Source organism: Cyrtonyx montezumae, unplaced genomic scaffold (genome assembly GCF_038088225.1).
Source record: "Cyrtonyx montezumae isolate F1298 unplaced genomic scaffold, pur_monq_1.0 scaffold_22, whole genome shotgun sequence".
Classification (NCBI taxonomy): Eukaryota; Metazoa; Chordata; class Aves; order Galliformes; family Odontophoridae; genus Cyrtonyx; species Cyrtonyx montezumae.
In genome coordinates this window covers 5,623,955-5,641,207 of record NW_027071959.1, presented here as the reverse complement: position 1 = coordinate 5,641,207, position 17,253 = coordinate 5,623,955, and the positions used below count along the sequence as shown (strand labels likewise).

General features: G+C 45.0%; 1 protein-coding gene across 1 annotated transcript in view; it reads left to right on the top strand.

The window, feature by feature from the left end:
• FLI1 (Fli-1 proto-oncogene, ETS transcription factor) overlaps window positions 1-17,253 on the top strand; it is a 63,069-nt gene that overhangs the window by 16,514 nt on the left and 29,302 nt on the right. The window contains exon 2 of the mRNA XM_065738570.1: window positions 15,611-15,822. Coding sequence (XP_065594642.1) covers window positions 15,611-15,822 — 212 coding nt within the window. The remainder of the gene's footprint in view (window positions 1-15,610; window positions 15,823-17,253) is intronic.

The following is a 17,253-nucleotide window of genomic DNA, read 5'->3' as shown; positions in this document are numbered from 1 at the left end:
TCTACTGAACTTCAAATTTAGGACATAAGAATGAATTAGAAAAAAAAATCTCTTTACGACGTTCAGATGCAGACACAATGCAGCAAAGCTGAGGCTGATGGCCTTTGCATGGGACGTTGTAGTTTTTGTTGAGTGTCTCCCCAGTACAAGCAGGTAAATGGGAAGGTATTTTGTCACTCCAAACGAAAATAAGGGATATGGAAATGATTCTTCAAACAAAGAGAGTCCCAGGAGCAAACCCATCTGTCCTGAGGAAAGAGCTCTGGGTTCTGATCTAAGGATTTCAGTGTCATCAGTTTCTTTGTTATCAGAACCTCAACCTCACAGCCTGGGTGTAGCATGGACTCCATGCTTCAGAAATTCAATACCACTGACATGTGAGTTGTTGTTTTCATGACATCTCATTGTGGATTTGTAAATCTGGTGAAGCACAGAGGTTTAGGCCAAACATACTGGTTACCAGGGCTCCTGTTTGCACTGCAGGGAGGCTCACTGAGCCAGCTGCAGAGAAGCCCTCATATACAGCAAACCTCTACAAAGCAAAGAGAGGTTGAGGGACAGTGTGCAAGTTTAGCACAGAGAATACTGAGTGATGTGCATGCAAATCTCCAGCTGACACAAGCTGTATCTTCTCCCACAAGAAACTTCATAATAATCTGTGCAGAACATCACTTCAGGATAAACACAATAATGCTATAAATACCCCAGGCCATTTCCTGTTGTTTTTACTGCAGCTTGCACAGTGTTTGTGTCTGGGTGAGGGTGTGCCTATAATCCACACAGTAACACATACATTAACCTTCTCAGCTTCTGCCATCAATTGTCTCATGGGCCTGAATAAAAATGTGCATTTCTTTCTCAACAGATGCATTATTTGTCAGTTAACCTGTGGCTTGTCCCACTGAGATTAACACTAAGGACCTGAGCAACATCCTTTTCTTTGCATAAAGAGTGAAGAGCAGCAAAATGATAAGCTCCTGTGCTAGTGAACACAGTGCTGAGCAGAGCATGATGCACATCTCTCTTCTGAAGTTATTTCAGTTCATGCATAGTCTTAATTTTGAGTCTCACACTTAAAGGAAATTAAACATGAATTGAGATGACAGAAATGTAAGCTGCCTCCTGAATGTTTCATGCTTGATATTTGCAGTATTGTATATCTTGTCCGAGTGGGTCAGTTCTTTTAGTGAAAAGCAGAAGTTAACTTTTGGTTTGCATCTGCTTGTTAATTGCATAAGTACAATGAGGAGAACGTGGAGGAGGGAGGAGTAAAGGAAAGAGGGAGGGCTCGGAAGTATTAAGCATGAATTACATCTTTGGAGGACTAGACCAAAAGTTCCTGTAACTAAATCATTTTCAACTGAGCGATTTCATTTAAACTGGTGATTTTTTCAGCAGAGTTGGCAGCGTGCTTTTTACAACACAGAACAAACTGAAAGCTGGGATTGTGAATACTTGCTGAATGGCTTAGATTTTCCATCGAAATTAAGCCAAATATCTTACATACAAAAACTGACAGAAGAACTTCTGAAGGAGACACTGCACTGCTGAAGCCTTGAACGTGATGCTCCTGAAGTGAACTAAACCCCAGACTCCTGCTAGCCAGGCTTACTAAACATGCAGAGAGCATATCTGGTTTGCCATGCTAGCAAACCGCTCAGCTAGGAAGAACATTTGAACTGTACAAGCTTGCCTGATCAAATATGCATCTCCATCCTGGATGCACACAGAGAGAAAAATGTGGGTCTCCCCATCTTCATTCAACAAAGCAGTTAAATTATCCCTTCAGCTTACATGAGAAATGAAGGTGATTTTGCCAAGATAGTTATTAGATGGACAAACTGCTCTGTTTGTGAGAGAAATCAAGCTCCAGCAGCCATTCCACTTGTACTGAGACTTCACCCCCATGCAATTTTCATACGAACTGAGTTAAAGCAATGAGCAGCATTTTCAAAAGCTTTAAATGAAGATGAGGAATATTCTGCTTGCCAAATTCACATTTATGCCTTCTAAGAAACCACCTTCCTTACACATCTCGTTGTGGCTCAGCATCTAAGTGGGTGTCATGACAATCCAAAGGAGAGCAAAGCACGTGTAATGTTATCACTGTAAGATAGATGCAACATGCATTGCCTTGATTATGACATGGGGCTCCAGCCTTGGAGGGAAGTGCAATGGAGCATTTTGGGCATGCATCACGTGCTGGGGAAAGGACAGCTAGTGAGGGAGACAAAACCACTGCCATATCATGTTCTTTGGCTACTTCCCCTGCAGTTCATTATCTTCCTAAATTTAGAGACATGATCTGTAGCCCTCAGAAGCTAGCTGCTACTACCCAGCTCTTCTGTGAAAGCAGAACAGTGGGTGTTCCACCATCTCTGCTTCCCACACGTTCATCTGTGTCATTAGCACATTACCACATACAAGCTTTTGCCCTTCTAGCTGTTGCTGGGAGATGACTCATATTTCCAGGTAGGCCAATCTATTCTCACACCTGCTGGTAAGGGTCAGGCAACATTTATACTTATTTTTTCATCCCTCATAAGCTGCATCGGTAGGTGTGTGCCATGCTTCCCATCGTGCTGTCTTTTGTGGATTATTAAGAGGTATCTGTGAAGCAAATGCTTTCCTGTCAGCTTTTATGGTGTAGCCAAGCAGTGGATGCCCACGGCTTCAGCCACTGAATGCTGCAAGCCAGCATCCCTGTTTCTGCCTCTGCTACCTGCTCATTCCCAACCAAACAGAGCGAGTCAGGGGATGAATTGGGTGTGTACAGCTCCAAGGCATAAGGGAAGCCCTAATATCTCTCAGAATCACTTCAAGTGTAACTGCAATACCATCCCCACTTCGTAGATTTCATCTGAGAACTTCAGCCGCTGCATGACTGTGTGGCCCTTTCTTCCTGTGTTCTCTGGATTGTTCTCACCTAACTCTCATTCAGAACTGTGCATCCACTAATTAAGTGCTTTACCCAAAGGCTCACTTTCACTATTTCTCTTATTTCGTACCAGCTCCGTAAGGTGCCACGTTTTGTCTCTCAGAGCAGCCCAGGTATACTGTCCCAATAATAACAATACAGTTCTTCATGTGCTGGTGACTGTGCGTTGTTGGTGTGTACAGAGCTCTTTTTCTTGCCTAGGTAGGATTGATTTGTCTCTGCCTCCAAAAACTGTAATAGTAAACCCCAGTGTTTGTATCAGGGAAGTCCAGAAGAAGGATCGTGCTAGATGTGCTCCGATCTCTTTCAGCTGGACTTCGAATCAGAAAAATGCAAATCTATCAAAGCCCTCCCTACTCACTGGAAGGGTGGGTTCGGGCAGTTTCCTCATTTTGTAAAAAGAAAGGATTTAAGCTGTCTGAAGTCCTGCTTGATGCTTTCTCAACTTTTCCAAGTTGTGTTTTGAAAAAAAATCTTCATTTAGAAATGAAGGCCAACTGCAATATTTGCAGAAAACTGAAAGGGCTCAAACTGCAACGAGACAGTCATTATCTGAAGCATTTCAGTTAAGCAAAGATGGAATTCTCTGGATAATCCTTGTAACTTTTCACCCATAATCAGAGCTGGAAAACTCAAAATCTTGATGAGTTTCTCCAGATATGAGACAGTCATTTACCACATCCTAGGTCTGTCTCCCTCTCACCTTGCAGCCTTGACAGCCACTTTTGCCCTTATTTTGCACAGAGAACTTTCACTTGAGTTGAATAAATAAACTGCCTAAGTGGTTTACCTGAGAGGTGCAACCTCAGGGTCTATCTGTGCACTGACTGCCATGGCATCAGTGTATTTGTGTGAATTTGTTTGAAATTTGCTTGCAATTTCTTGATTTTTTCGGTCAGATAAGGAACATATGATTGATTTGGTCAGAGACACAGGGAACTTGCTGCTGCCCTTTGCATCAGAGAGCTTCACGAGGCTTTATTATGGAAAAAGAGTAAGGGCAGTCTTTTTCTGGTTGTAAAACTGCTTCCAGTGTGAACACTGAACATACCCTTCTCTCTATTCTTATTTTCACATCTCAGAGTAGAGCTTACCGTGCTTACCTTCCCAAAATCCTGGTGAGGGACCAAAATCTGATCACTGTGTTATGGCTTAGCAGCAAAGATCCAGAAAGCCTCAAAACTAACAGGACCTAGAGAGCAGATGAGCCCACATCTCCCAGGCATCACTCTAGTATTGAAACCACAAGACCATCTATTTTTTGTGCTTCGTGTACACTTCCTGCTCAGTTGAGAGCTGAGGAAACAAGGTATGCGAAGGTGTGAACACTGTTAGTGTTGGTATTGTGAAAGCTGCAGGACAACGGAGATACAAACCATGACCAAATCTGGACCAGTGTGCCAATGAGCTGGGCTCAGAAAGGAACCCGTTCTCATCCCCCCAATGCATTTCCAATCGCAGCACTCATCTAGCAGCAATATATTCCTTGCACAGCCCTTCTGCATCTGGATACACATGCAGGTATTGCCTGGAACTCTTAGGGCGAAACACAATGTTGTTATTGATTTGGGACTACGCCAATGAGTGCCTCAAGTTTGTTTTCTTTTCTAAGCCCTCAGTTTCAGTAACGAATCAGAAATGGGTCTTTGAAGTTGTTTTGGGTTTTTTTTTTTGTTCCTTTTTTTTTTTTTTTTCTGCAATGCTTCCATTTACTTCTGAAATAACTGAACAAATAGCAGAGCAGGACCGTGCCTGGCCCTGAGCCAGCTAGTGACAGCAGGGAAACGACACCCACAGCCTAACGTGGCTGAGCCCGCAGAGAAGGCACCCACATTTCTTGGGCCAAGGATAACTGCTCTCTTAAGCTGCTCCAAGCGTTCCAGCCAAGTGGATACCTTCTTTTTTCTATCCATGGAGGAGTCTGAATAGCAAGCCAGCGGAGGTTCTCACTTTCACAAACACACAGAAACCCTAGTTGCCTCTCTGTAGGGTGGCTGTCTGGTTAGCACGGTCAGAATTAGGAGGGGGGTTATTTTATTAGCCGGTAAAGCTGATTGATTTATTAGAGCAGAAATCTCTTGCTAGCTCCAGCACAGGTTATTCTCCAAATGCAAACTCTATTTCATTTCACACACACAAAATAGCCAAAGTGCCTGTGTTATGAATAGGCCCCTTTGTTACCCTGCGAATCGACAAGACAGACTGTTTAGTTCATGTCTGTACATTAGCAAAGGAGGACGGGGTCTGTGAGACAGATGTGGCCTTTAATTGCATGGAAATATTAGAAGATCGTTAAGCCAATTTTGACAGGGTTTTCCTCTTATGGAGCGAGCAGAGCGTTGTTTCAGGGAAGGAGTGGGGAGCAGCCTTGTCTTGCTGGCCCCACAAATAGGACCTTGTCCTACTCTCTCACCCCAGTGCTAAACAAAACCAGAGGAGATTTAGTCAGAAGCCCCACTTTCCTGCCAGAACTGCAGAGCTACATCTCAGAAAGAGCTTGCTTAAATTGCATCTGATAAAAGGCTTTTCAACGCAGCTCAGGGGACTTGCCCTGGTAGAGATAAGAGGAGCTGTATCAGCTCTGCTGAGAACATGGAGATGTGCCGAGAGGCCTGCTCCTTATTTGTGTTAGCATGTTAGAGTGTAAGAACCACTTCAGCAAGAGGAGAACAAACTGCAGTCATCTCAGAAAGCATCACAGGGTTGCACATGAAGGCCACCCTCTCCCCTGTATTAGAGCTAGCTTTTCTTTCGATGGCCTGGGTTTTGTTCTTAGTTTAGTTACACTCTACCAAATGACTTGGAGTAGAGTATTTGGTTGCTCTGTGCTGGTTCCTATGCCGTAAAGTTGAAGTAACAACCTCAAGTCTGTTTGCGTGGCACTGCTGAGATGCTGTTCTGTCTCTTACACTGCTATAGCAGGAGGTTACTGGCAGCTCGGTCTTGTACAGTTATCAAGCCAGAGCTAATGATTGTCCTTAGAAACCAACCCAGCCAACTAAACATGAAATTAATTGTCGCAAGTGGTGTTTTGCAGATGAGTTGCAGGAAAGCTGGGCTGACTCTGCATGGACCATGTGGAGATCTGCATGGTGGTCCTAGAGATGGCAGAAACCTGACCAGAACCAGCCCCAAAGCAGCTCCTGTGTAAATACCCATCTGTGTTTCAAGCAGCACCTCCTGCAGAGGAGAACACTGAGATTCCACGTGAGCTTACCTAAAGCTGGAGGCTGAACTGGTCTCAGTGCTGGGAATTGACTGCTGCCAGCCCTGGCTGCCAGCCCCTTCCCTCCCCAACATGCCATGAGCCTGGGCTCCACTTCTTGCCTGCTTTCACTTCAGCAAATCATTTGAAACTCCCTGCCATGAACTCATTTGTGGCCTCTGCCTCCCTGGCCTGCTTTGCAGGGGTGGAGGACAACTGGGAAGAAGCAGCCATCAGTTCTCACAGGGGTGGAAAACTAGCTGCGAGGGCAGACTTCTGGAGGTGGCAGGAGCAAACGACCTCATTTATCTAAGCAAGGCTCAAAGCCCTTCTCAGTACCGTGCTGATAAAATCAACAGACTGTGGGTTAATGGTTACTGGTAAGAGATTTTTGTAACTTTTTTGCTCAGCCTCCTAGGAGAATAGGTTTTGCTTTTGTCTAGCAGTTCTAGCCTTAGGATAACACTTGTCACTTCTCTGATTTGTTTCTTCCCAAATCTGAGAATTTCTGGAGTTATGTGTTGTACAGATACAGAAACTGAGACACGCAGACATCAGTGCATATATTTAATCAACCCATTCCTGAAATAGGTTGTTTGTACTTCCCAACTGTCTTACTGTCACGTCAGGCACCAGAAGATGTTTTACTATTGCAGGTGAAACATGAGTGTTGGTAGGATACTCTGCTCCTGAGCCGCGACTGTTGGTATCTCTAGGAACAATATTACCTTGAAAATTCCTTTTTGTATTGTAACTGTAGCTTTGTGTTTCAGCCCAACTGCCAGGATGGGATTGCTGTCTGAGAGGTGACAGTGCTGGCTACGAGTGAGTCCTTCCAGGACCTTTTTCTTGCACCAAGATTAGAACATCAATGTTTCTTTGTAAAGAAATGAAAAGCCCCTGGGAACTTCCAGTGGAGTAAACTGAGTTTTCCTGTTCAAATATCTTGATTGAGATTGACAAAGAAAATATCTCAGTGTAGTCCTGCTGAGCTGTTTTCCTTGGAATGCCACGAGTAGGCTTGTCCACAAAATCTCTGCTTTTCCTATAGGCGTATGCAGAAACAATCTCGTCACTGGAGCCACAGGGGCTGGGCTCAGTGCACAAGAAAAACAGAGATCCATGCCATCCCAGCAGGGTGGCAGCCTTCAGTTCCATGGCCAAGTCTCCACTGAGACAGTTGGGAAACGGATGAGGAGCCAACACAAGGCATCAGTGCACGGCTTTATGAAGCACGTGGCAGGGCAGTGGTGGTACCTGTGTTTGCAGCCAGGGCATATGGGCAAAGGAAATGGAAAATCTAGTATTGTTGCTAACTGCTTCTGCTTTGGTTGTTTTGTCCTGTCACATTTAAGCCCAATGTTCTAGAGGGTTTCAAGGGTCTGAACTCCAAACTCTTCTCAAATATGAGTGCAATCTGTGCATCTTAAAGCTCAGTTGAAAATCTCAACCTTGTGCTTGTTTATCCCAGTAAACACCATTCTGCAGAGAAAGAGGCAGAGAACAGTTTCACAACACTCTGTCAAATATATGCATATGCTGAGTTTGGAGTGATTTTGCAAGGAGCAGTGCAGGGTGGGGCAGGACTTGGGGAAGAAACAGGCTCCTGTGGGTCCTGGATCGCCATCCGTTCTTCTCTCCATACTTCATGTGATGCACACTTCACAGCTAGCCTCAGTAACCAGCTCTGGGCTGAAACACTGCATTTATGCTCTGAGTATCATGAACAGTGAGATCCTGAACACAGATTGAATACAAACAAAGCTCAAACCTGGAATGCAAGTAGGCTCAAGCACTAGTGCTTGTAATGTCAAGTTACATCTGGTGTAGGACTCAGGACTTCAGGGCTGTGTTGTACTTATATTTGCTTGCTCAGATACAGTGTCCAGGCCTTGCAGTATGCACTGTAGATGTCAGTGATGGGTTATGCTTTTTATTTCCTTTTGGCTGAACCTTTCCATCACCAACCATTTCCTGGGTAAAGGCATTCAGCTTTGCTCATTCTACCTCTATTTCAGGGAGAAGCACATACTGCGTTCTCTCCTGGAGACTCTACTGTGATTCTACCATGTTGTTGTTTTTCCTTAGTCTGGAATAAGTCATCTTGGGCTGAAAGTGCATGTTTTGTTCTCTGTGGATGGAAACATAACAGCATCCGATGAATGTTTCCTGATGGGCTTCCTGGGATTGTGAAGGGAATGGTGTCAGAGAACAAAACAGGATACGGTTACGGTGTTTGTGAATGTAACCAGGACAATGGTATCAAAGTGAAATAAAAAATAATGAATGGACCTTGGTGCAGCAGTGAGTCAGCGTTCAGAGGAACCTGAAGTATTTGCGTCTCTCCAAAATGCCACCTCCCAGATCTTACATTCCTGGGAGAACACCCTGTATACGGTTTCCAGTGCTTCAGCAGTAGGAACCACCCTGAAAAGATAATGATGCCCCTGATGTCCTTTGCCAGAGCAGCCTGTTAAAGGGGAGACACTTAGATGTGACCAAGCCCCCTAATACTTACAGGTTTTGCACTTTGAAAGTTAAATTTAATTAAAAATATTTTATTACAATAATATTATTAATTATGATATATATAATTCTAACTATTTATTATCAATAATTAATTAATTAATGAGATTTTCCACGTGGAAAACAAAAGCAGCAAAGCTGTTACATTGCTTCAGTTTCTGGTAGGAGTAAAAGCTCCACCGATAGTATTGATGGAAATCCTGATCACAGTTTTGGCACTACCAGCCATTCTCTGGCACAGCATCAAGGAGAGGAGCTGGACAGTGGCTGCTCTGGGATGAAGCTGAGGTCAGCATAGAATTCTGCATAGCAGAGGACTGCATTTATTCTTCCAGATACAGTTTTGGCTTGTCAGGAAGCCAGACTCTGAAACCATCTTGCAACTTTTCCTCCATGTGTCTTCAGCAGAAAGGACCATAAAAATGCTACAATAATATTTACTGAAGTGTGTATGTTCACAGTTATATCCATGTGTCTCTGTTTACAAACACATCTGCTCAGAGCAAGTCAATTATTTTCCAAGGGAAGGGAAAAAAAAATAAAAGGAACATGAACTAGAGCTAGGTGGATTTGACTACTGAGCTCTGGAAAGCGGTCACCCGTGCATGTCAAGTTACTCACAGTGAGCATGGTCAGCTCTGGAGTGGAGAAGATGTGGGCAGAGATCAGTGGTGATCTAAGCATAGTAAGCTGGCCAAGGGCAGTGCTAATGCATGGGAAAGGCTGATTGGTTTTCTGGAAACATGATGTGGCTTGGAAAAGATCCACGGAGATGATTTAGTCCTCCCACCTCAGCAGACAGTGCTAACTCCAGAGTTATGCTGATTTGTTCATGGAGGCAAATCCTTTTGTAGTAAATTTCACTGCCAAAAATGAAACCTGTCTCGACCAATGCCAATGGCAAAGCTTCCAGCACTTTTAACAGGCTTGAAGCTTTACCCCCAAGGTTTAGTACTCACCCTAAATCACCTCATGTGCTTTGGTTGGCAGACCTGAGCAGGAATTCTCCCAAACCTTCTGGTACCAGAAGCCAGAGGCTGTGATTTGTCCCTTGTCTGTTAATGGGCAGACACTTCATCCTCCTCTCTGCTATTCCCAGTGCGTATCATATAGGCAGGGTGCAAAGCACCGCAGAACAGCAGGATGGAGATGTGATAATCTCTCAGACATGTCCAGCCTTCTCGCTTCTTATTTCACCGTATTACTCTTAGGAGGTCAAGGGGCCACAGCAGTAATTTGAGCAGGTCCTTTTTTTCACTTCCTTTCCTGGTCCTGTGCTCAACCCACACAAAACCATCTCCTGGAGACTGCCCACGTGTCTGAGGCTGCTCCTAAGCCTCCCTATCATCATCTCTAATGCAGGAACTTGTTGGGGATGATTACTTGGGACCCATTTATTCCCACCTGACATTCAGCCTGTTGGAAACAAATCAGTATGGGCTCTGAGCTGATTGATGCAGAGCTTAGACTGAGAAAAAGGGTTTGGGTTCAGATCTTACAAATGTGCACATGAAGTCAAGTGCTCCAGAGCTCTTCTGAAAAGTGAAGTACAGAGTATGGTTTATTTTTTTTTCCTTTCTGAGTCAGGTTTTGGTGATGTTGAGATCAGAATAATAAAACATTCATTTTAGCAACCTTATTTTATCCACTTACTGTGCAATTGCATGGAAATAGTAGATGTAAAAATGAAGAGAAAAAAAAAAAAACACCAAAACCTTATATCCTTATAAGAAGTTTTGCAAAATCATCTTACCCCAATTTTTAGCTGGTTTTGTGTGATCTCTAATTCCACTCTGGTTTTGCTCCATATACCTATCTTCTTCCTGCTTTGTTTCCTCCCAGCACGAGTTTCTAAGTTGTGGTTTCCAATTTATCTGAATTGTGAAGAAATGCTGCTGCACTCTAAGGCTGCCAAGCTGAGCTCCACTGCAGCGCTCCTGATGGAAAGTGAAAGGAAGGCAGGCAGAGCTGCAGAGGAGATCCTGCATCACCGTTTGTCCGGGTAGCTGAGCTGCTTTGTGGTTCTGAGCAATTCTGCAGTGCGGAGTAGGTACTAAATTAGAGGAGTGTGAGATATCATCAAAATAATTAAATGGAAGCTAACGTGCCATGTTGTGGCCCTCTTTGCCCTACAAAGAAAGCTTCTTTTGTACAGAAACATGGTCTTAAAGGCATGCTGCCTTCCACTTCATCCTCAGTCCTGATGCTGCAGGGGGAAAGCAAAGACAGGGACAGCTCTTGAGGCACAGATGACAGCGTTTGGGTTGTCACAGCACAGATGTTATCAGCTCAGCTGGAAAATACTGTGAGCAGGACAGTTAGCCAGTCACTGCAATTCTGAAAGCAGAGAGAAGTCTAGAGCTACGAAGTTAGGCAGTGGTGACTCTCAGCCTTCTGTTGGTGCATTATGCTGGGTCTCTGGTGCCAGCTGCAGCCTGCAAATCCTCTGCTATAGAGGCAGGACTAAGAACGATCGTGAAGGCTGCAAGATTGGATTGTGGGTGTTAGCAATAGAATGCCTAAGTTTATAGTTTTCCAGGCGAGTTAAGGGAGTCCCTGCAGCAGTCACGTAATATGCTGCAAAGAAGGTGGAACAGCGAGAGCAAATCTCAAATCAAGTATACTGCAAAGATGTGGAATTCAAAAAACAACAGCCCTGGATGAGGCTCGGCACCCTCAGGGCACACTGCAGGACATGGCATCAGAGGACGTAGGGAGAAAAAGGGACAGGTGGGGGAGAACCTTGCTAGAGGTTATACCTAAGATCCAGGGCAGAGGTGAGAGTAATACTCTGCCTTCCTGTCTCCTAATTCCGTGCTCAATCCATCTGAATGTGTTGCCCCAAGATCAACCCAGACTTTGCTCCTCTGTACATTTTATAATTGACTCATTTTCTTGTAAGTCTGATGTTATCTCCCTTTTGCTTGTATGAGATGTTGGCAAAAGAAGTGCTGACTTGTAAAACTGCAGTGCCAAAGTCGTTTCTGTTCGAGGAGCAGAACCTCTGTGCTAACCTCAAGCCTTATGTAAGACTTGTTGCTGTTGGTACCTAATATTGTGGTTCTCTGCACTGCACATCTGGGCTCTGGCAGATGGTGGGTCTGAGCTGGTAGCATTCACTTCACAAAAATATTTCAGGAGTGATATTCCCACAGGACTAAGAGTGGTGAAACTATATTATTGAAAGAAAAGAAGTGAAAAAGTCACCCCTCTAGAGGTGGAAGTTCTTTCCCTGCACAGCATGATGGTTCAAGTACTCAGCATTTTCTTCTAAGCCAGACTTTGTGGAGGAGGATGAATCTTTGATCTTTAGCGATGCCTTTTAAATGTGGTTATGGCCAGAAAAGTGAACGCTAAGAGCTCAAAGTCAACATTCAGTGTAAATGCATTGCATGCACCTGGAAAGAGCTGTTATTGTAGGCACTGCATCATATCTGGGATGAAAACACTGACTAGTGTCACATCACCAGCTCTTGTTTTCCTGACCTTTCTCACAGAGAGGGGAACCAGGGACCTCTAGCAAGCTTTCCTTGGCAGTGAACTTTAGTTAAGGTTATAAACCTGAACTTTTAAGGGCCTTATCCAAGGCAAACCTTTGGAAGTTGGAGAAAACGTCAGGATATCCTGGGGCTAGGTCTGTTGTTAGTGCAGTCCTCAGTGCAATCAAGCCTGTGTTGGGGACAGTGAGCAGAACAAGGAGGTGAACAGTGACAGTTCACACTGCATATCCTCACTGAGTGCCCCTGACCTTGACCTGAGGATTGTTCATACAGAATACATCCCTTTCATGCAGAATAAATGCCCCACAAGTCCTGCTCAATGCATTAACCCCAGTAAAACCTTTTTGCTAACACTCAGATGCCATTTGCACTTGGCAGTAAAGCCTCAGGTAACTTGCTGAAGCACTGCCTCTGCCCTGCTGCTGTGCTGCCAGTGTGCCCAGCAGAGCAGGCTGCCTTTCCTGCAGTGCAGGAACAAAATCACAGCACAAATCACTACACGCGGGACCTGGCTCTACAAGCTGTTATTACTAATAGCCAATTCACATTTTCATGTCTAGAGGATCCACAGAAGTGTGCTAGCTCTGAAGAAAGTTGTCTCAGGGCTCACAGCAATGGGAGCCTGTCACGGTGGGCTGCCTTGAGGAGGCTGAGGCCCTGCTGTGCAGGGGCTGAATTTGCCTATGGCTGTGCTGTGAGCGCCTAGACGGGGCTTGCCACATTTATGCCAGGAATGTGATTAAAAACTGGAAAAACTGAAGCCGGCCTATTCCCAGAGGCAATATAATGTAACGTACATGCCAGAGTAATACACACAAGACCCCTGTCTCAGACACAGTCTGGCCAGCTCAAGGACACAGCCCAGGAGGCGACAGCGTGGGGGGAGCTCTGCAAGTGGTGCCCTGTCTGGTGAGGTTGTGTTAGCACCTTTCACACCTTGCCTTGCTCTCCCAGTTGCCCGTCACCAAATGCTAAGTAACTGTAGGTTCCAGTGGGACACACATTTGCCCTCTGTTACGGAGTTTAACCCTTGATGACTTTCTCAGCAAGAACTGAAGCCAAACACTTCCTGATCAGATTAGGTCCTTCAAAACGGAATCTAGCCAAGTAGAGCCCCTGATAGCGAGTACAAGGCAGGTTGTATGCTTTCCCCATCCTGGCAGTCAGCTGAGCCTTGTCATCTTCCAGGAGAATGAGTCCCACATAGTCCTCCTTTTAGGGTGCCAGCTGAGTGGCCCCGTGCTCTCATCCCACAAGTTAAAGGGTACCTTCTGCCTACCACCCCTTTGCTTTTCTCCCAGGCTGTAACGTCCAGGTGACAGAAAAGCTGCGGCAGGGCTGGCAGTGTGCCACTCGACTTCACTCACATGCAATCAGCAATGCTTGTTTGCTATTTGCTTGCACGATCTGACCGGGAGCAGGTGTTACAAAGCCACTATCTCTCATCTGCAGAAGCTGTGTGTGTCATCGGTTCCCTCGGAGCCGTGAGTCTGCAGTGCCTGTGGCTGTAACTAACCCAAGGCTTCGGCTCAATCACTGGTTCAGTCACTGCTTGGGCCTGCCACCACGGCAGTCAGCACATTTGAATTTCCTTTCCCGTGTGCGATGAAGTTGTAAAGTCTGTACGTTTTGCAGAGTGCACAAAAGCAGCAAAACACAGAGCTGCTCCATGCAGCTTCTGCGTGCCCGCTGGCTGCCAGTGCTGCTAACACCAGGCTGTGCAGGCAGGGCACAGTGCTTGTCTTCCAGGGCAGGTCCTTATCTCAGGGGGCAGACTCTCCATCTGATAGCAACAACGGTGTATTTGCCTTTTGTTAGCTCTGTGCATTGTAAAGATACTGGCTTGATAACTGATCCTAGTCTGGGGCTGGTCTTTGCTTCTTGGGGTTTCCTTTTCTATTTTCTTTGCTTCAGAACCTCTCTTCAGGAGAAAAATGGCTTTAGGCAGAGATAATGTGTTCCCAGATATAGCTTCCCTCAAAAAAAAATAGATTTGTGTATGTTTTTAAACTGGAAATCTCCAAAAGCGAAGAGTTTAAGAGCATCCTGTGAATTCACAGTGGTACAGATGGTTTCCTTGCCTCTCACTATGAGGATCAGCCCTCACCTGAGACGCACAGCACAGACTGTGTCTAAGGATTCAGAAGTCAGTCCAGCACCCCGTGTGTCTGTGGGCCACCTACCACCTCACAACGCAGGGTGCCCTGGATTCAGGCTTGGCCAGGCCCACTGAAACTCCAGGCTACTGAGACAGGTTTGGTTTTGTTAAATGATCCGAGGTCTGAGATAAAAAAGTGCTGATATTTGTAGATGCAGAGCACTGATGTGACTCTTTCTAAGTGGGTTAATTTGTCCTGTGAATTCGGAACACCAGAGGTTTAGCAAGAGATTAGCTTTGAAAGCAAGGGCACTGCCTGCATGCCCATGGTGACCCAATGCTGCACGGGTGTTACAAGTCAGTCCACAGAGAAGGTGACTCTATGGCTCCCTTTGTTTTGGAGGTCTGCTCCATTAACTCACATTAAAGTAATGTGTACTTTTAGTCTGGGAGGTTCCTCGTTCAGTTTCTGGCTTGCCAGCCATAATGGCAGCTGTGCTGTGTGTGGTTAGCTGAGCTCCATCCAGAACATGCAGACCCTGTCCGATGCACTTGGAATAAGGATGGCTGTGCCAAAGCCACTCTGAGCCTGGAGTGCTTCATTTAGAAAACCCGAGCGCATCAACGTGAGGAAATTGATCGTCAAAACTGTTTGTCAACATTTTGAGTTTCAGCAGGAAAAAAAGAAAAAAAGGGATAACAATTTCCTGTTTTTAAGCATTTCTAGAAATGCAGTTTGGTAACTCACCAGTCCTACATTTCCCACAAAATAAACAAAAAGGGTAAAGTAATGCATTTTTTATCCCACCACTAACAACCCATAACTCCGACCTGCACTGACTGCTTCTGCTTCACGGGTAACCTCAAAATATACACTCCACACAAAACGCTTTGAAAGAAGATCCACAGAAATAATATGCGCCTTCAGATGACACTCCTGCTATTTTATATACTGCCTATCACTTTGGCTGGGTTTGGACCAGCAAGTGCAGGCAGGAGGGCAGGTAACTACATCAAATCTCAGGTGGAGCTGCTTCTCAGAGTCTGTTTTCAGCGATCCCTGAGCGTGGTGCAGCACCCAGCTGTCACCTTCACTGTTTGCAGAAGTCACATAACCTTCATTCTTGCCCCACCCAGCAGCTAGCAAAGGAACCCACTGGTTTTGCATATGGGTTGATGGACCCCGAAGCATCTGATTCAATCTGCAATCCTGACAGGTGGCGATTTCAGACAGAGCTGGGCAGCTGGGGGGCCCTCGCAGGTGCTCACCAGCTCAAAGAGAGAATGAGAGTGGGGTTACTGGTTTAGTCACAACTCTGAGTGCTTGTTTTTTCTCTCCTCAGGAGGCCCTGTCGGTGGTGAGCGACGACCAGTCCCTCTTTGATTCCACGTACGGCGCTGCCACTCACCTCCCCAAGGCAGACATGACAGCCTCAGGGAACCCTGACTATGGCCAGCCACACAAAATCAACCCTTTGCCTCCTCAGCAGGAGTGGATTAATCAGCCAGTCCGGGTCAATGTTAAAAGAGAATATGACCACATGAATGGATCAAGGTAAGGAAAGACTATTTCCTCCTCCGCTGCATCTCAAATAAAAGTCAAGTGCATATTGTCCATGTGTGCTCTGCTGTTCATCGAACTCAGCTGTTCATGTAGAGTCATTCCTCACTACCCCTGGAACCAGAGTTCCTTATCACTCCTGGCTTGCAGATCCTTAGTGTGTAACCCTACCCATTCTCCCTGAACGCTGTGCAGTCTGCGATGTGAGACTGCCAGGGCTGAGTTCATCCTGCAAGCACCATTTTGATATATACATTTCATCACTGAGTTCAGCATCTCACAAATATTCTCCCAAACACAAAGTTTATACCAACTATTAATGAAGCTGCTCTAACAGACTGTATGAGCTTCGTTGGAGGGGGTTCTCATTGCATCTGCAACTAGATTTGTGCTTTGCTGGGGCAGAAGGAACAGTAGGAAATAGGAGAGCTATTTGATGAAGGCAAGAAGAGGCTGAGGTACTTCAAGGCAGTCTAATAGGTGTAGCAAAACAAAAGTCATATGTACATATCTTCTGGGTATGTATATGAGACCACTTGTGAAAATGAGAGTAGGATTCAGTTTGAGCAGAGATGTGAACCATCAGTAACACATGGATTATATTTAGCCACAGAAATGGGAAGCCTGCCCCATGCTGTTGGTAGTTAGGGCTGGGGAAGGTGGATCGTGTCTCCATTCATCAAGGGAAACATTTTCTTAACAGCTCAGACTGTTTCTTTAAAGAACATTTATAGAAGTAAAAACACTAGGAAAAAAATGGCACCCTGTTGGAGAAAGTCATTAAGAGTAAAAATTTCAAGTTATTTCAGTTTGAAATACGTACAATTTAAAACTAATTCATTTGTAGCATTAGATTTTAGAGCACATTCATTTCTAATTACATCTTACTCACAAAGTCACAAAGATCTGTAACATTTTTATTATGCTAACGTAGTTAAACAATTGAGGGCTTTTCTTCTTGTCAACTTGGGACTCCTTTAACAGCCTACCTTCCTGCTTTCTGAGAACCTAGCAAGGTGTAGCTTGAAACAGAAAGCAGCCTCGCAGTTTCAGACTTCTATAGTGAGATGGTGGTGCTAAAGACTTCAAACAGCATGTTGTTTTTCCTCATCAGTATACAGATGCTGATTTTACTATGAGATAAAGGTCTAGATGTCAGTTGGTCTTTGATGGTGATCATGTGTAGACTGAATTTGATCTTGCCCCAGTTGTACCTTGGTGTCACATTTGGACCTTGGAAGAACTACTGGGATTTTTGCTCAGATTACAAGCTGAAATATAGGAAAATGGGTTTGTTTGTTTGATTGTTTGTTTGTTTTTTCATGAAAAATCCATCCCTAGAGAGCACAGGAATTGGGATGGATCTTGATCTCTCCATCCTCTGCAGAGTTGAACTAGTCATGAGAGCAGAGGTGGAAGAATCAA